A 19450-nucleotide genomic window follows, 5' to 3' on the forward strand; every position below is an offset into this window, starting at 1 on the left:
TCTCAATTCTTGCAAAACTACAATTTCAATTAGAGAGGTAATAGGATTGGCTTTGGCGACACCTGCAAAACTACTATTATTCTGCTTAAAGCTTGGCTTCGCATTTAGTCCGTACTACTTGCTAGTACGAGTCACGTAGCATTACGTTCGTAACTAACTACTACTAGTTAGTTCTTGTGAGGCTAACGTCTGGACTACGGGCCAACGGCGCGCACATACCCGGTAACTAGGCGGGAACTCAGAATAGGAGTTGTGTACTTGGGCCAACCATACTTCAATGTCTCCTAGATGGCCGGGTCCTTGGTGCGCAAGGCAGATTCACTTCTGCGATGGCGCCAAGCGCTCTAACTTTCGTGATTGCTTGTAGGAATTTAATTATCTCATTGCTTTGTCCGAAATATCAGCCTGTGCAACTTTATTTCTCTTTTCTAAATCTACTTTGTTTGAAAAACACTGAGAGGATAGGTATACATAATCCGCAAGAATTCACAATCTATTAGGCACGGGTTAGGCGCAGAGCGGTCTGTTAGAATGGAATATTCACTACCCAATCCACCTTTCACCGTTGGTCATGCCCCAGAGCTGTCGTATCTGGCTCAGAATCAAGGGTCCTCAAGCCAAGCTATAGGGCCCTATGGCATGTATTCAATACCAGAAGGGTCTGCATCCGAAACATTACTTCCAGCCACACGGCCTGCCTATACCGATACCCAGCTATTGCCTCATCCATTCAATCCACACCCGGCGCCATACGCTGCCGAGTCGCACCATGTCCAACCTTCTAGCGATATTCAAGATACACCCATGCTGTCGATGGGCCCACCAACCAATACCCGAAAGAGGAAAGCTCCGACATTGCGACGCAAGGCGTGGGAGCCTTACCAAGATCGTATCAAGGAGCTCCACATTACGCAGGGTTTGCCGCTTTGGGAAGTGAAAGACACCATCGAGAAGGAGTTTGGTTTCACAGCCGAGTAAAGTCTCTCCCTGAATAAAAGAGGATAACCTTTATATCAGTGAGAAAGCGAGACTGACCCTTATCAGGATAAGGCAATACAGAACGCGAATAAGTCAGTGGGGTTGGGACAAGAAAGTCAAGCCAGATGAGATGAAATCCATTGCAAGGAAACGGCAAAAGCGGAAGCTAGTTGAGAGTGATAAAGGCGAGCTCGCTTTCACCGTAAGAGGGAATCCAGTGGCCCCTGAAAAAATTGATCGATGGATGAAGAGGAACAGGGTTGGCGAAAGCACCTTATATGCCCCAAGTCCTGCTGCCTGTAAGAGGGTCAAGCTGTTATCCACTGGAAGAGCCACACTGACAACGCCATAGCTACCCCGTCTGCAATTAGTTGTTGGACAGTCTCCGAACAAGGTTCTCCAGCTCTGAGCCTTACTTATTCTGCCAGTACTCCGACCTTTGACGCGCCTTCGTTTGGCCAAGGTCCCCATCCCTCGTCCCCCGCCTCGTCTGTCTCAACCATCATTCGATCCACCAACAGCGCATTTACAGGGCAAAGTCCAGCTCCTATCTCATCTTTCGTAGACGAATCTATCTTTGTTCAGGAAACTCCGACAGCCCAACCTGATTCTTGGCCACAACATGGTCCATTCATTGGCCCACAGATGCAGACACAACAGCCTTCCACAGGATCGATCCAGTACCGATATGGGCACGAGGATGAAGTACGTCTTAGTCAGGAGCTGTCTAGGCTTGAAACTCTACATGGAAAAGACCAGCCGGAGACCTTGGACACGTTGAGTGAACTAGGCGAAGTATTTTTGGACCAAGGTCGATACAAGTCCGCAGAGACACTAATTCGACAATTAGTGCACGCCTGTCAAAAATGTTATGACAAAAATGACACTGCTACACTTCAAGCATTCGACTCCTTAGGTAGAGTATTGTACATGCAGGGGTTGTATCTTAAGGCAGAGAAAATTCACCGAAGAACGCTTCAATCTAGGAGGGACATACTAGGACAGGAGCATACAGACACACTGGTCAGCATGACCAACCTGGCATCAACGTACTGGAGTCAAGGACGGTTGCAAGAGGCTGAAGAGCTAGAGATACAAGTTTTAGAGACGAGAAAGCGGGTATCAGGAGAGGAACATCCAGATACGTTGAGAAGTATGTATTATTTGGCATTAACGTACTGGAGTCAAGAATGATTACAGGAGGCTGAAGAGCTAGAGATACAAGTTTTAGAGACGAGAAAGCGGGTATCAGGAGAGGAACATCCAGATACGTTGAGAAGTATGTATTATTTGGCATTAACGTACTGGAGTCAAGAACAATTACAAGAGGCCGAAGAGCTAGGGATACAAGTATCAGAGACGAGAAAGCGGGTATTAAGAGAGGAATATCTAAATACGTTAAAAAGTATGCATAATTTGGCATTAACGTACCGGAGTCAAGAACGATTACAGGAGGCCGAAGAGCTAGGGATACAAGTTTTAGAGATGAGAAAGTGGGTATTAGGAGAGGAACATCCAGATACGTTGAGAAGTATGCATAGTTTGGCATCAACGTACCGGAGTCAAGAACGATTGCAGGAGGCTGAAGAGCTAGGGATACAAGTTTTAGAGATGAGAAAGTGGGTATTAGGAGAGGAACATCCAGATACGTTGAGAAGTATGCATAGTTTGGCATCAACGTACCGGAGTCAAGAACGATTGCAGGAGGCTGAAGAGCTAGGGATACAAGTTTTGGAGACGAGAAAGCGGGTATTAGGAGAGGAACATCCAGATACGTTGAGAAGTATGTATAGTTTGGCATCAACGTACTAGAGTCAAGAATGATTACAGAAGACTGAAGAACTAGAGATACAAGTTTTAGAGATAAGAAAGCAGGTATTAAGAAAGGAACATCTAGATATGTTGAACAGTATGTATAATTTGGCATTAACGTACCAGAGTCAAGAACGATTGCAGGAGGCTGAAGAGCTAGGGATACAAGTTTTGGAGACAAGAAAGCAGGTATTAAGAGAGGAATATCCAGATACGTTGAACAGTATGTATAATTTGGCATCAACGTACCAGAGTCAAGAACGATTACAGGAGGCTGAAGAGCTAGAGAAACGGGAAACAGAGATAAGACAGAGGCTGCAAGAGAGAGGTAACTAGACTTGCGAGTATTTTAAAAACTTTGCTTGAACATTGTTGTCGTCATTAATTGGAACTGTGAGAGAAGAACTGTACACTTGAGATAGGATTCGATGTATAGTCAGAGTATGTCGAGAACCATTCCAGACTGTCTATCTTTCCGAATCCGGCCAAGGGAGAGGAACTAGAATTACTAACAGCAGTAAAAGGCAGAGCCAGGTGAGGGAGTCTGAATGGAGGAGGGAGCGTGGGAGCGAGGAAGCGAGGGATAGAGATAGGAGACTCTTAGGATGATGACGAATAAGGATCGTATCGCTGATATAGCCGTTGAATGGATGGTGTTGCCAGCCACTGCACTGCTCGCGCCACGTACAGATTATCGACTCCCAGAACGTCTGTGTCCATCACAGATATTATACGAGGAGAAGAGCATTCTTCATGGCGTCGTCAATAGTTGGTGTCGATTCTGTGCTTGTCAGAGTCTGCCATATCAGAGAAGTAGGGTACAACCCACAAAGGCGCTTCGGCCGGATATTTCAGGAGCCACGTTCACTCTTGGAATAACTCCACTGCTCTGCAGATCTGTGCTACGCTTTCCACATATGTAATGATCTTAGGTAGGTCTAAGAATCGGGTGGCCTTGTCAGGAAGCACACACTGAAGATTCAACATACTTCTCTCGATTCTCGAATACAGCTGACTTGGAAATATATTTCAGGTCGATCGATAGAGGCTCGAATGGTGTGAACATCCTCAAAGCCAGCAGACACTCGCACCCAATCCAGCGTGTGAGGATCTGGTGTGGCAGACACACCCAATACTTGCGCTGACACTGGTATTCGACTCCAAAGAATGCGAAGCTCGTTATATTGGGATCTAAACTCCTTCCACTCGGATACCAAATGAAGCTCATTAGTTGCGAGAAGGCATAGACGAGAGGAAATAGATCGGTATGATAACACGTCTTCATTAGATATGTTGGAGACTGCTGTCTCTGGACAAGTAAAGGCTGCAATTTGCATGAGTTCGGATTTCCACAGTCATCTTAAAGAAAAGTCTTCCGCACCCATGCGTATACAGGCTTTCTCTCATCTTTTGCGATTAATTTGACTTATTGTCTCACTGCATTCAAAACGATTGGATTGGCTAAAGGCACGTGATTTAGCTTCTTACACTATTCATCCTGCGGAGCTTTGCACGGCATGGGAATGAGAGATATCCCAGTGAGTCTTCAATTAATGGTGCAGCTTGAAAGATGACGCTCTTTCCAAATCCAGTCTTCGAAACAATAGGTGATGGATGACTTGAGGCTGTTGACTCTTCTGATCGATTTGAGACAGCCCCTGTGTCTCTGCTCTGATCATTTCATACTGTTCTGTATTTTCAGATTTTGCTTCCATAACTGACCATGCCAGACTAGCGCCAAGATGTCGCCAGGACAAGAAGTACTCTCAAATCTTACCAAGTTTACACGAGTGTATCCGACAACCTCTGACGGGTCTGGGCGTGGTGTAATGAGCTTTTGGGTGGTTTCAATGGGCTATGAGAGCCACCGGAGGCATATCTCGGACGTCATTGCCGATCGGTTATTGCTGGCGACTGATCAGGTCTTCTAGCTAAATGGGTACTAAAATGGTAGATGTAGAATTTTGCGCCAGCGACAGGGAATTATGCAGATTTTTGGCAATACATCGATAGCTAGACATCAAAGGTGCCGTTGATCATGTTCTTTGGTGAGAACTGAGGATGTTGGGGCAGTAATAGCTAATGTAGTCCACGAGATTTGGGTTGCGACACGACTGACTCGACTTTGCTGCCTGCGTAAACGGCCAGGGTGAGGTACAGGTGATGACCTGTGAGCTGGAGCGGCATCACTCTAGGCCTAGACGGGTGATGAGCCTGGAGAGGTTTTTCTTTACTTGGCAGATATCTACTGAGGCACTGCGCTCCTTTTGCACTGGATTGGTCCTATTCAGAAGATGGGTAGGCCTCCTCTTGACAAGAAGCCACAATAAGGAAATACATCAAATTAGATGCTGGCTAGTTGAGGAAGCCTTCCACCTCATTGCAACTGGCTCCTCAACTTCTCAAATCCGACAGCGGATTGCTGCCTGCCGCTTCTCACCATGGTGCCTTTGACCGCAGCGCAATTGAAGGAACATCCCGAATTTCCCAAGGTAATATGGGATCTACAGCCTACTAAGAAGGGTACCGTCCCAGTAGCAGAGGGACGGGGCGGTCCATTCGATATCTCTTATGAGATACATGGGACTGGGCATATCTGTCTAGTGGTGAGTGCTATCTCTTGAACCTGTAAAGCCCTGTTTTTAGCCCAGTTATCTCCTAGCTTTGATGTCACAAATTCATTCTCGGAATTAGGTTCCACATTGATCACTCCAAGCTTCATATATTGCTTTTTCTTTCTTGTCAATTGCCCTTCTCAATGCCAAGGCAATTCTCCCCAGTCCCTTCACCTCACCATGATTCTTCCACAACCTACCAACGCCCCTGTTCTCCCCATCTAGTGGATAATGGGACTCGGCGCCCTCAAAACCGCCTGGCAACGGCAGACCCTTCACTTCTCCCACGCCTCTCCCTCACGAACCAGCAAATATCAGTCGCTCATCTTCGACAACCGCGGCATGGGCGCCTCTGCCAAACCCACCCTCCGCTACACCACCACCGAAATGGCCCATGACACCATCGACCTCCTCAACACCATCGGCTGGACTTCTCCCCGCCAACTCCACATCATAGGCGTCAGCATGGGCGGCATGATCGCGCAGGAACTCGCCCTCCTGATCCCCTCCCGCGTCGCCAGCTTAATCCTCGTCAGCACGGCCGCCCGGCTCGAAAACACCGTCGGCTTCATCGAAAACCTGCGCCAAAGAATCAATCTGTTCATCCCCAAGGAAATCAACACCCAGCTCACGGAGATCAAGACGCGGCTTTTCTCGCAAGAGTTCCTTGATACCCCAGATGAGGATGGTGGGTTCCCAACCAACGGTGATAGATTCGCGGCTCAGGAGCTCAGTAAGCGCATGGACAAGGAAGGGTTTACGAGGAAGGGGTTCGTGCTGCAGGCGGTGGCGGCCGGGTGGCATCATAAGTCAGCGGCGCAGCTGAGGAAGTTGGCGGATGAGGTGGGCAGGGAGAGGATTTGCGTTATGCATGGCACGGAGGATCGGATGATCACGTACCACCATGCCGAGGTGTTGAAGCGCGAATTGGGGGAGGGGATTAGATTTGAGCGGTTTGACGGGAGGGGACATGTGTTGACGTGGGAGGAGAGGGAGGCTTTCAATCGGGTGGTGGAGGAGATGGTAGAGAAAGGCGAGAAATTGGATGGGTGAGAAGAGAAACCGTCTGCTCGCTTCCTGTCGCTGGGGTTGTGTTCTTGGGATGATCGATTGGTCGATTAGATAGACAGACATTCGAGTCTGATATTGATACACTGCTCAAGTACCTCTTAGATAATGTACAGATACATCCATCATGCTGGTATCTAGAACCCCGTCGATCTTCTCCTTCAGAGCTGAGATATCATACACCCAATGGGGCTCAAATCCAGCCCCAACCCAGTACCATCCAGAACGCCACGCTACTAAATGGGCACGCTGGGCTTCCCAGAGAAGGGAAATCCCCTCCCACAACCAGTCAGTAAAATGCGAAACCAAAACCCCACCAGCACCATCATGACGAACTCGCCTTCTCCAAAAACTCCTTCGCCTCATTAACCTTGGTCGCCAAATACGGACTGCCCCCCCTATCCGGATGATTGAGCAGCATCAGCTTCCGATGATTCTTCCGTATCTTGTCTTTGGTCAACGCCCTCTCCCTATCCAACACATCACATTTCCGTCAGTCTTTGCTGCACATGTCATATTCGGGCCCAGTAGAAGTTGTTTCGTAAGGGGGCGTGGTAGACGTACGATAGTTCCAGTATCAGGGCGGCTTCGCGACGGTTCATGCGTGGTTCGAAGCCGCCTTTGTAGAAGGCAGGGCTACGAGGCCGGCGCGGCCCTGAGGAGGGAGGGGTTGGTAAGTCTTTGTTGTTGCTGTGGAGAGGGGTTGAGAGAAGGGGGAAGGAAGGGGAGGGGAGGGGAGGGGGATTGTGTATGATGTACCAGGAACGCTGCGGTGGCCACTCCAACGCCGATTGCTATGGCTGAGGACATGGTCGTCCGAAGGTGGGGAGATGGATGTCTGGATGGATGAGGTGGGTTTGGGAGGAGAATGTGTCCTTCGTGTCCAGCGTAAGAGGGGCTATAGAAGGAGGAGATGGATTGCGGTTGTTCAGATATCCTTGCGATAGAAAGAGAGAATAAGATACTCTTGACGATGCCAAGGACTAAATCTTGGCATGACAAGCAAAGTAAAATCTGCTCCGCACTCACGTCGCTGCTCACACCCTCGCTGCCGCTTTTATCACCACCTCACCCACCCGTCACCCATCCGTTTCCCAGTCACCCAGCCCGAGTGAGCGTTACATCATTCTGTCTCAGAATGGCCGGCCAGTGGCGGTTCAGGGTTACCTGGTTCCACGTGGAAATCCCACCTTGAAAAGTCGCCCTTTTCTCCCCTTTTCTTTTGTCTGTCCTCCTCTCCCATGTTCCTCCTTTTCTCTCGTATGTCCTCTCTACTTTCTTGAGTCTCCCCATTCATTTCTCGATCCTTGAACTTGTTCGAACGGCTGGATTGCATCTCCAACTACAATCCGTGAACTGGCATGAAAGGCCGGCAAGTCACCACAGCTAACTCAATCGCCCAAGCGGCGGCGTACGGCTACAAGAGGGGGACACATCGGAAGCATAATGAGATCTGTCATCGTGAAAAGCATTTCAAGAAACTAAGAGAGATCTGTCAGAGCTGCTGTAGGGTAGGCGGGCATTGGATATCTTTCAGATATCGAGATATGCTTCTAGGCATGCGAATGGCATGCGTATAGCAGGCAACGAGAGTGAGCAATGGCAGCTACTGAGTCGAGTTCACAACTGATCGCTAGCCTTACAGAGACTTCCTGCAGGCTAGTTCATAGTACTTTGCCCCAAGCCTACTGATGATCCTAACACTTCAAAACCGACCAAGATTCCCCTTTCAGTGGAGCGAAGCGGATGACACGAGTCGGCGGGTTCGTGATGTTCGGAATCCGCTTTCATGTTTTCAATGTAGGTTCTTAGTTTTGGGCTTTCTTGAATAGGGCTATCGTTTCTGTTTCTTCGACTTTATTCTATCCTTCAAAAAGGTATTTAAAGTGCTCGGCATATAAAAACTTGTCTACCCAAAAAAATCTGCTTCTAAAATCGAGTTGCTGAAGCAGCCTCTAGCAGCAAGTACCCGAGCAGCTCGAAGCAGTATTGGAGCTATTTACTTAGCTCAAAGTACACCACGGTAGGTCATCACTACCACGTCTGAATCGTTACGTTGCCCCGGGGGTCAAAGCACTGACCAGGCCTTCCTTAAATCATTGCCAGGTGGACAACCTGCTTCATGATGAATGTGAAATTTGGACTCATCTACGAATCCTGCTGGAGTCTTTATTTTTACCGTACAAGGCCTCGATAGAGTTTCATCGTAGCATGAACCTTCACGGAAACATTTGTAGCATCTTGTTGGTGGAATGGTGCCAGCATAGTGCTCTCCCAGCAGGTTCGTTAGGGCTTCTGCTGCTTTTTGACTACGAGGCCGGATCGGTCTGACATCAAGCTCGTAAATTTGTGACTCCGCGTGGCCTCCAAGCAGGCTCCCTCAAGCTCTGCAGGCATAGGTTGAACCAATCGCGGATGGCGCCATTGCCGGAGCCGTAAAGATAGCCCCTTAAGTGTCTCATAGGAGCTCGCCTCAGGGGAATATCGTTTTAGGGTGCTCTAGAGCGAGAGAAGGTGAATCCGAAATGAGCGAGGGTGACTTTGAAATGCTTCGATGCGAGTTGTGTTCTGCTATGCGAGTATTTGTTATTTGCTGCATTGACGCAGATATTGGCCCGTTCGATGGCTCATTGATTCCAACGATTTCGTTTGCGCTGTATTCCAACGAGACCTCGCCTTTTGTGCAAGTGACGGCGAGGGAAACAATTCCATCGTCTTTTATTACAGTGTGAGACGAATCGAGTGTCATCCAATCGAAAGAATGTTCGAACCCGTCACCATGAGAGAGAACGCGGTCGATAAGAGCGGACCCCGAACAGAGTTCAGAAAACTTGAATACCTTGTAGGATTCAACAAATTTCTGCTCCAAATGTCTAGGAAAGCTGGATGACATATCTGGAGCTGATATTCCTGGCGCAGCATTAAGTGAGAGAAGCATACTGCCATGATCTTCGCTGTCCAGCTAGAGTATAGTAGAATATCGTATCATGGACCAGTCGGTATCTGGGTATTCAAGTGTAATGAGTTTCTGAATAGGTTTCAGCTGTACACCAAGAGGAGGAGGATAGATCAATGAAATTGAAAAGCCTTGATCCCAGAAAGTATTCAGGTCGATGTCAATACCAACCTGGAAAACCGAGAGTAGCCGCTGGTACCGGGGATCTGACGTAATGTAGATGCTTCGACACTCAGAATCGCTCTCAGGAACAAGTACTGGCACAGATTCCGCAAAACGCTCGTACACGTCTAGATCTGTACCATGCGGTATGAGAGGGTGCGCTAGAATTATGTGAGAGTGAGTAATGACGATGCAGTTGAGTGCAACCAGGATAGTATCACAGTCAGGCAGTGTCAGTGCAGGAAGCTTCATTAGAATACCCTTGTTGGTCTTGCCATAATGCGATGACCTCAGCCAGTCTGGTCGGTAGAGTTGAACATCTTTGATGTTATAAAAATTCCACGCTGATGCCGCTAAGCCGTTCGAAACGAATGCGAGCTTTTGGTTGGTTTCAGGATCCCAACGACTATATTTTCCATAGCCCCAAGCGAATGATGTGTGGTCGTCTGACCTCTCCATGATTTCGTGGCTGTAAGCGAATGAATGCCTTGGGACCTTCACCATAAAGCAAGGGCATGTTGACATTGAAAAGTCCTAACATGCATTAGGCCTCATCTTCTATCCTTGTCGTAAATCTGCGACTCGCCCACTTGAACTTCTGAGCAATGGAAACCTCCTCTGGCTGGAAAGGGTAGCGCAAACAGTCCACTGGGATGCCTCTGATAGTAACATGCAGAATCTTGGCACAATGTCTGAAGAATAGTAGAACTTCTCCAATGCGCCTAGCGGGGTCCAATCTTCAGCAAAAAATGTAAGATAGGGAGGTGCCAATAACTCCTGCAACGTCCAGCCTCGGGTGAGCCATCTGCACTTCTTTGCCTCCTCTAAGGATATATCATTTGATGGTATATCGTCAAGGAAGACTAGACAACGGCCTGCCAGACGGTACCAAGCATACATAAGAATTGATGGCTTCCGATAGTTCTGCGCTACTGCTCTTGTCGATACAAAATGGGTCAACACTGGTGACAATATGGGAGCGATTAGTGTCTTTACGCGATCTGTAATTTTTACTCTTAGTTTAAATTTCATTTTTTGGTATTTTTCTATCTCTCCAATAATTATCTAACCACTTATTCCACAACCTTTATTAGATTTATATGATGTATATTATATAAAGGATCCTAAAGGGGTGCCTTGACAGTGACTGAGCAGAAGGAACTTGGGCGCTATCCCCTCCGTGCCCGAACAGGGGTGTAGAATGCCTCAATTAGCGTCGTCGATCTCCTTATTTCGATGTTGCTACTGTCAGAATCCCTGCGCACACGATACGTATCTGTTACGTATTAGCAGGATGATACAGGGGTCCCCGCATGCGAAACGCACGAAACGCTCTTGTAACTTTTACGCCCTGTTATTTATGGCAGTGAGCATTGCTATACGAATTGAACGCCAAATGCTGTTTCTGAGCTGTTGCAGTAATGCGCTTCTATAGCTATTAGTGTGAGCAAATGCTCCTCTTGATAGGAGTAACTCAATCAATTCAATTGGTATCTCCGTACGCTATTTGCTACATCCTCTAACAGCTACAACTTTTGCTTGCTCGAACGCCTTTGATAGATATTCGGGAATAAGTGTCTTCAAGAGCAAAGCTTTAACTCACTTGTCAAATGATTTGTCTGATAATATATTCATTGAATGCTGGTTAGACGCTCTCCTTTGAGCGACCTTATTTGAGCTTAAATTTCACCAAACGCGCTAATTGAGGCATCGGGCACGGAGGGGATAGGGATGGCAAGCTTTATTCCCTCAACGCAGGTTGACGGGAAATTTATCTTCAGATCTGAAGGGCCTCTGCCGCCGCTTTTGACGGCACTTTTCCTTCGATGCCAGGATCAACCCTTGGGCCACAGCTTATATCAGAATCCTTGACCTCACATGATTAGCTTTGCCTAGCCTCGATAGGCCTTCTCAGAAATACAATTCGAAGGTTCCCAATAGGTGTCCCTTTCCCTCCAGAAACACCTGACTTTAAGAATATGATAATGGGCCTTGCCGTAGTCATGCCCTGTCATTTAAGAGCTCTCTGTACCCTCTAGCTCTTAACTGCTAGAGCACACGGTACGACGACGGCTCCTTTGAGCCTCTAGTACTTGTTGTCCCACTGGCAGGCCCTTTACGTCTATCCGTTACTCATTCGACAACTGAGTAGCTCCCGAGTTGAGCTACTGTCGAGCCTTTCTACTCAACTTCAATCCTTGCTCTGACTATCAGGACGCGCGGGTCGTGATCGACGTAACAATCTAGCTAACGGCTATACTGCGTCTCGTAGGCTAAACGCTACGGATGATGATGATAAGGGTTAGCATAGAGACTGTGGCACTCCCCTTTGTGCGTAAACCACCCGCACGCTGGGCGCAGGCCAATTGGCTGCCCTGGCCTGGGCGCTCAGTCTCGTCGGTGGCGAATCAAATTATGCCACATTACCTGAGACGCAGCCTTACACCCTCCAGAGAGAGATATAATGAGCGCTCTTGCGGAAGGTGTGTTTTAATTATTATCTTCATATCAGTGCATCACTACATCATCCGCAATCGAGGCGGCTAAATATAACTTGATCTTGGTCTTCTACAACTGTTTTCCCTTCGAGCAGACTTGAGAAGGTAAGCTGAAATTCTGTTTTCGCCTGTTCTGATACTAATGAATGTACGAGATGCCACAGAAATGCCCTGACTGCAAGGGTCTTGGGGAGGAAAATGAAATATGTAAATCCTGCGAAGGAAAGGGGGTAACCGGTAGCGGATTGGGTCGCTACACCGATTGCAAGTCTTGTGATGGAACGGGTACGAAAAAATTAGGAGTGGAGTGCGTTTTATGCAGAGGTTTCGGGATAATTTAGTACTTGAACTACTTCGAAATGGAAGTGAGGCGACCATAACCCAAAAGGGCCACCGCCTGAGGAGGAATTTTCGTCAACAACTTTACGGAAGTAGTACTGTACTTGGCACAAACTTCACGCAACTTGAAGGATTGACAGACCAAAGCGCCGCATTACCTTTTTGAGAGCTACTCTCCATAAGCCTTCAACCGAGGCTCTTCTTCACTGGGTTATTCAATGCTCGGCAACTCTTATCGCTCATCACGTCTCTGAAAATGCTTGTGAAGTCACACTGACGAAGTCTCCTGTCAATCTTGTGGAGTTCGAAGGTATTCGACGAGCGGTGTTGGAAACCCGGATCTACAGTTTAAAGATAATAAGAATTTTGTTGATCGTAGTAAGTGTCGTGATATTGTTCAGGTTCACTAGCCACTACTAGTAACGTACAGAACCACTTGCTGGGCCACCCCACTTGGCGGGCCAGTTTGCACACACTTTACGCAGTAATTCTACCACTCAAATGGGCCAATATCCACGTCCAATTAGGGAAATAATGAAGCTGGCGATACTTCCTATTTAAGCCTATCTGAGAGAATCCTGATGCGTAGCGAATCCTCTGAACGGTGCATAATTTACACTCAAGAGGGCGCCCTGCCCTCTTTGACAGCCTTAACCTCCTTAAGATTCCACGAATGCTGCACCCTCCCTTTTATTATGCTTTTTGAGCGCTTTTTGACCTCTTAATAATGTACTAGTGGTAACGTTTTCAAATGGAAAACATATATATAAATAGAATTAGGTTTTTTAGGATTTCGAGCCCAGGGGAGACTGTTAGAGGTGCTCCATACTCCTGCCGTTAGGCCAAAAGAACAGAATGATACGGCTCAGCCGGATCATGAAGCACAACCACTTATATAGTATTCTTGGCATTCCTGACAGCACTTTGACCAATTATAACGCTGATTCCCGCAGTCCGCATTTTTAAGCTTATTGTCGCAATAACCAATTACACGAGCTTGGCGGTGCTTTCACAGTAGATAGATGATAACTCTAAGCTCTAAGAATAAAGCCCCTTAAGAGAGAAGAATAATTATTATATTATGCTAAGACTGCTCAGCAACTAAGCATACTACATACGTTTAATACACGCATATATATAAAAGAAGAACTCTGCACTCTAGGAGTTAGAGTTCCTTTATCGTTTGACTTATTGAAGTTGAGAGCCCATCCTTTGTCGGCACTGCTGATAGTGCTTTATAACTGTTTTGTCACTAGGGTGTAACATTGATAGAACAAGTATTCTTAGACCACAAAGTGACTGGACTAGGAATTAAGAATACGTCATTTGAAATAAAAAACACAGGTTTTACAGAGCGCTGTCCGTAATGAGAGCATCCGGCTCAAGGAGTTGAGGGCTCAGCCCAGAACAACTGTGTGTGGGCTTTCCGGGGCCTCGTGCGGCTGCAAAGGAACACTAAGCCGCAAGTGGTGGTGAGTTCGGGGCAGATTTTTCTTTACTTGGCAGTATTCTTTGCCCGCGGCGCTTCAGAAGTTCCTGCCCTTAATTTTGACAGTCAGACACAAGTGGGAAGGATTCTGCAACCACGGTTTCGCGAAAACGAAAGAAAAGACAACGGCGTCGCCCATTGTGTTGAACTCTCTATACAATAAGTAGTCCACTACTTAATCCCAGTGCCGTGCCCGCACCCACGGCGCAATCATGAGGTAGCACAGCCCGACAATTGTCGCAACATGATTAACAACCCCTAACGTTAATATTCCAGAATCGAAACATGCCACCTCTGTTCGCGGCCGATCTACCCCTCCAAAGGCATCACCTTCGTGCGCAACGATGCGCGCACCTTCCGCTTCTGCCGCTCCAAATGCCACAAGAACTTCAAGATGAAGCGCCAACCCCGCAAGCTCAAGTGGACCAAGACCCACCGCGCCCTTCGCGGCAAGGAAATGATTGTCGACCAAAACGTCCTGCTGAGCCAGTTTGCGAAGAGGCGCAACGTACCCGTGAAGTATGATCGGAATCTGGTGGCGGCGACGCTCAAGGCGATGGAGAGGGTGGAGGAGATTCGCGCGAAGAGGGAGAGAGCGTTCACGAGGAAGAGGTTGTCGGGCAAGATGGCGAGGGAGAGGAGGAGGGCGGAGGATAGGAGGGTGGTGGCTGAGGGGGAGCATTTGATTGCGAAGGAGTTGATGGATCGAGAGGCGGAGAGGCCGTTGGTGGAATCCGTACAGGAGGAGAGAAGTGTGAGCATAGTGGTGGGAGAGGAGAGGGTGAGGACGAAGACGAAGACGATAACGAAGACAAAGATGAAGATGCTTGTCAATGGTGGAGTGGAAGAGGAGATGGATCTGGACTGAAATCTGTCGAGAAACTAAACGGATGATGTTAAGATGCTAATTATACCCACGAGCAGTTCGCTGGAGTTATATTCTATCGTGTAAACAATGGATCCGTCTAGGGCAACCTTTCACGCTCTACCGCATAAGATATCTGACTGCTATCTTGTTCAAAATTCCTACAGTGGGGAAGCCTTCGGTGTGTCTTCATTCAAGATCATACGAAGGGTGAGCCCTGGATATCTCGCGTGCCCTCGTGGTGACCTGCATGCTTTCCACTGTACTTGTATCTCGGCAAATGATTGAAACAGTCGAAAGAGTTTGAAAAAACGTTGCATCTCGATCTGTTCCTTAGCCTGGGATGGTGTACTCTGACCGATTTTTCTCTCCTTGAATCCCTGGAGCTCTTTAATAAGTCTTGTAGGCACAGCTCGGCTCTAGCAGTAAACTTAGCGCAATCCTGTGTCTTGATGGTACTCTTCGTCGACTCGGCCTTCATCCTTTGCTGTCATAAGACATAAAGGTAAATCTGTTCAATATACCTTCTCTGCGCGGGGGAAAAAAGTTGTGGATACAACATCTCCCACGTCTGATCTTGCCGATTTCGAAGCGGGACTCCCAAATAAATAGAGCTGTGTCACATATCGACAGTGATGATCACCACCCAGCTCCTTGGAATCATTCACCAGTACACCACAAGTTCCCGTTTCGAGGTCAGAGACTGATTGATGTAGTAAAATAGCGATATTCTCCTGGTGCTTAAGCGAATAAGAGTCACCGTCAGAGGTTTCAATACTGAAAGGTTGTCGAAGCCGGAACATTCAATGTCAATCCACCTAGGAGATCGTGGTTACCCTTGAAGTGGAGATCTTTCTTTGAGAGGATAAAGTCTGTGTGGATATGAAATCCCGTCTCATCTAAGGTTGCGAAGAATTCTGTCTCTCCTGCATCGCTAGGGATGGTTAGTTTCAATTTATAAAGGTTGAAGGAGCCGATCCGGAGTCGATCCGGAGCCAATCCGAAACCTGGTAAATCAAGACGTGGGTTGAGCAGCACCAGAAGGTGACTTAATAGCTCTGCAGTAAACGATAGATGGCGAGATTGCTTTCAGAACTGTCAAGATCGAGTCCGCAAAGGGTAACAACGCATATCAGCTCATCGGTTGGCACCGTCACGTTTCGAAGGCCAGATCATGGATGAGGGCGATGAAACGATCTTTGCTGTCATGGCCGTTCGTGAAGAGTGGCTTCAATGGTGTTTCGTCCCACCTAGCAATATTATCTTAATGTCCTGCTATGAATTCGGACACAGAGGCCGATCCAGAAATTGGATGTATAAGTTGGATGCTGGCCAGCCTTCCTGGAGCGTCCATAGACGTTTCTTCCATTCGGAGCCTAGAAGCCCTATGCCTCTTTCAAACCATCCAATGCCAATTTGAAGCAAGTGACGGCTAACCACGAGCACTCTATGTGCTACTTGATAGACGTGCCTTAGCTTTCCCAGAGTAAATGCTTTATGTTGAGAATTCATGGGCGCAGATATAGCGTTATTCCAGAGAAGCGAGCCAGGACAACAGAGTTCTAGGAAGAGCTAAAACAGAAATCGTATTTGGCACAGTGATATGGAAGTGCTTGAAGGATTACCAAGGCTATGGGCTCGGACATGGCTTATTGCGATCAAATCTCTTCCAGTGATGTCAACAATGGTATACCTCCACATTGTAGTATGCCGACCAGGTCAGCTTCCTCACATGATACTTCCTCGTAAATGCATGAAAGAAACCAGCTGGCATGAACATGCTCGACTCGAACATTCGCGATGAGAAATTGTTTCGTATGACGGCAATACGCTTGCGACATGCCTCATTTCTACTGGTGCATTCTTTAGTGTGAGCGCCTATTGGCCAGGTTTTGCATGCTCAATCCATGGGTATTTATTGGTCAAAGTTTCCACTGCAATTTCGCTTCTAATTTTGCTGTACCGTAACGTAGCTGACCCCCTCGTGCAGCATACCCCATCGTGCAGCACCAAATTCCTACACCGCATTTTGAGATACAACTTCGAACAGCCACCATTTCGCCACCACAAGGCCTATTCTCTTCGGAACAGGTCCAAATTGAAGCTGAGCACTCTCTCTTTTTATTGATACTCAATATGGCTGATAAATATGCTAATTTATCAAGTTCTGAGCGCGTTGACGCAGCTGTCAAATTACTTGCTGAGAATCCCTCCTTAAGCATACGAAAAGCAGCAATTATTTGCAATGTTCATTCCTCCTCTGTTTCTCGACATCAACGAGGTCTTACACAGCCTACGAAGTAAGCATATCAAGAGCGACAACTACTTACACTAGCAGAAGAGGCTATTTTGATCAAATACACGCTCAAATATAATGATTAGGGTCTTCCGCTTCAATTTAAGCATCTGTCACGGCTGCCATGCTTGTCGGCCGCTAGCGCTAGGGCCGCCGGGTATTGATTGGCACTACGCGTTAGTAAGGGGCATGCTCGCTATATAGGAGCGACCCCAGTGCCATCCTCGTCGGCTCTGCAGTCTTAGGATAGCACTCAACATGGGCTGAAGATCTCGCGCACTCGTCGCCTGCTTCCAACGTGACACGTGACAGCATCTACGTCAATTTACGTTAGAAATCCTCTATCAAAAAGGCACTCGAATGACTCTAGGGTATTATTGGCACCAAGGGTTATTACAGCGTAATCTATAGCTTTAAATAGCCCTCTTATAGCCTATTAATTATTATTGAGTTTCTATTACAAAAGAGTTAATTGTAAGACAATAATTCACTCTATTCTATCAAATTCGTACAAAGTACTTAATTAGAAATAAAGATATCTATAATATAGATAAGAAAGGCTTTATAATAAGGGTAATATAAAGAACTTACGTTCTTATCTTTATTTATTAGAAATAAGTATTTATATATTAAGATAATAACAGAGAATAAATATCTGTTATTAAATATATATAAGAAGGTAATAATAGCAAGGCTATTATCTTATTTATTATCTTAAAAGGCAAACATTAGTAAGCTATTTAGTAAGATAATATTAAGGATTTTAATACTAAGATAGTTATAAATAAAAAAGGATAGACTAACAATATCCTTGCTATAAACTAGCTAATAAAGTATTAGGGCTCAACTGGTTAAGACAAGTCTCAACTAGAAGCTGGGTCCAAAGGGTTGGTTGGGTAGAACAGGAAGTGCAGTGAACAATACTAAGATGTCTTCAACTTAGGTATGAGCTGATAACATGAGTTGACTACGAAGACTATGAAACTATCTGGGAAATGAGCGTGCTTATATAGAGTAGGAAACTCGTGCTCTCAAGTGCTCACGACGGAACACCTCGTAGCATTGCTTATGCGGAGACGTCCTGGAGCGTTGCTCATGCGGAGACGTCTTTGAGCATTGTTCCCAAGTGCTCATGGATGAGCACCTCTGAACACTACGTCAGGAGCTACCGACCTTGTAGGCAGTTCAGGGTCCGGTAGACTTGTCCAAGCCTGTCATAGCTTCTTCGCAGAGCGCCAGGCAATCCCTTAGTGCCTATCTATGCTTAGCGTGTTCATGTGCTGTAACACTATCCCCTCCTCTTACTAGCTTGGTCCCACAAGCTAAAAGGGTGTCTTGCAATTTCTGAGGTTCTTTCAATTCTTCCTTCCGTGATGCCTCTATCTGCTTTGCGCATCAGCAAACCTTCCCCTCGTGTTCGTGGTCAGGCTCTTGCTGCAAAGATAGCCCTCTAGGGTTGTCAGATTGATATGCCTTGTTCGGTATGTGAGCGTGACAAGAAGCTGTGTTTCTTTTCGTCACATTCCTTGAAGTGTTCATATTATATAACGAAGGGTGTTCCTTGTGACGGAAACTATTTAGAGGATGCGTTCCAGAAGTTAAAGTCAGAGCGGACTCGTCTAGAGGCTGCTTGTTCTTACGCTATTGCGGAGGTGTTGCGCTCTATTGCTGAAGCGGCGAGTTTAGATTAGCGCATTAAGTCTTTGAAAAAGGCTCAAGGTCGAATGATTAAGCGGGAGGCTCGTTCCTTAGAACAGGAAGAGCTTGTTCAAGAGTCGCAATCCAATGTTGAGTCCGGGTTCCGGCAGCAGTAATTCGCAAGTGTCTTAGGGCTGTAGGGTCGACGCCCTTAACAAGCAGGAGTTGGCTGCTCTAATGTCTTTTTCGCCTAGTCCGGGTTCCGGCAGCAGTAATTCGCAAGTGTCTTAGGGCTGAGGTTTGTTTCTGGTTCCCATGTATTTTCTGAGTCTGTGTATCCTGACTATTTAATTAGATAATAGGGTTTTCTATTAATGTCTTGTTTGTCTAAGACTTTTTCTACCTTATACTCTTAGTCTTAAGTTTTATTATCTAGTTGGATTTCTGTAAGTCTTGCGTTCTTTAGTGCTAGTTCTAATAATAAGATATAGAATACTAGGTGTATTCTTATCTTTGCAGATAGTTGCAGTTTATATATTATCTTTCCTAAGACTCTCTTAATTAGATATAGTTCTAATTTTATGTAGTCTAATTTCGAACTTAGTTATTTAGTCTTAATGTTTTTTCTTAAAAAGTAGACTACGTCCCTCTCTTTAAAAGTTAGTCCTTTAATTCTTTTAGAGTTATAGTATATTACAAAACGTGTTATAATAAATTTAATATCTCTTAATAAT

The 19450-nt window shown here is 46.5% G+C and overlaps 4 protein-coding genes across 4 annotated transcripts; 3 read left to right on the plus strand and 1 right to left on the minus strand.

Moving 5' to 3' along the window:
- Positions 1–531: 531 nt before the first annotated feature.
- On the plus strand, positions 532–2790 carry EPUS_07405 (uncharacterized protein; the record flags this gene model as incomplete). The annotated part of the gene is made up of 4 exons (XM_007788297.1): positions 532–974; positions 1060–1277; positions 1331–2131; positions 2195–2790. The coding sequence occupies 4 exons, from the start codon at positions 532–534 to the stop codon at positions 2788–2790; spliced, it is 2058 nt and encodes a 685-aa protein (XP_007786487.1).
- Positions 2791–5636: 2846 nt separating this feature from the next.
- EPUS_07406 (uncharacterized protein) lies at positions 5637–6458 on the plus strand (the record flags this gene model as incomplete). Its single annotated transcript, XM_007788298.1, has 1 exon — positions 5637–6458. One exon carries the CDS (start codon positions 5637–5639, stop codon positions 6456–6458), a length of 822 nt encoding a protein of 273 aa, XP_007786488.1.
- Positions 6459–9435: 2977 nt separating this feature from the next.
- Positions 9436–10116, minus strand: EPUS_07407 (uncharacterized protein; the record flags this gene model as incomplete). The annotated part of the gene is made up of 1 exon (XM_007788299.1): positions 9436–10116. The coding sequence occupies one exon, from the start codon at positions 10114–10116 to the stop codon at positions 9436–9438; it is 681 nt and encodes a 226-aa protein (XP_007786489.1).
- A 4013-nt stretch (positions 10117–14129) lies between these two features.
- EPUS_07408 (uncharacterized protein) lies at positions 14130–14785 on the plus strand (the record flags this gene model as incomplete). The annotated part of the gene is made up of 2 exons (XM_007788300.1): positions 14130–14134; positions 14194–14785. 2 exons carry the CDS (start codon positions 14130–14132, stop codon positions 14783–14785), a joined length of 597 nt encoding a protein of 198 aa, XP_007786490.1.
- Between the last annotated feature and the right edge of the window lie 4665 nt (positions 14786–19450).

This window comes from Endocarpon pusillum, assembly GCF_000464535.1.
Source record: "Endocarpon pusillum Z07020 unplaced genomic scaffold C714293, whole genome shotgun sequence".
Classification (NCBI taxonomy): domain Eukaryota; kingdom Fungi; phylum Ascomycota; class Eurotiomycetes; order Verrucariales; family Verrucariaceae; genus Endocarpon; species Endocarpon pusillum.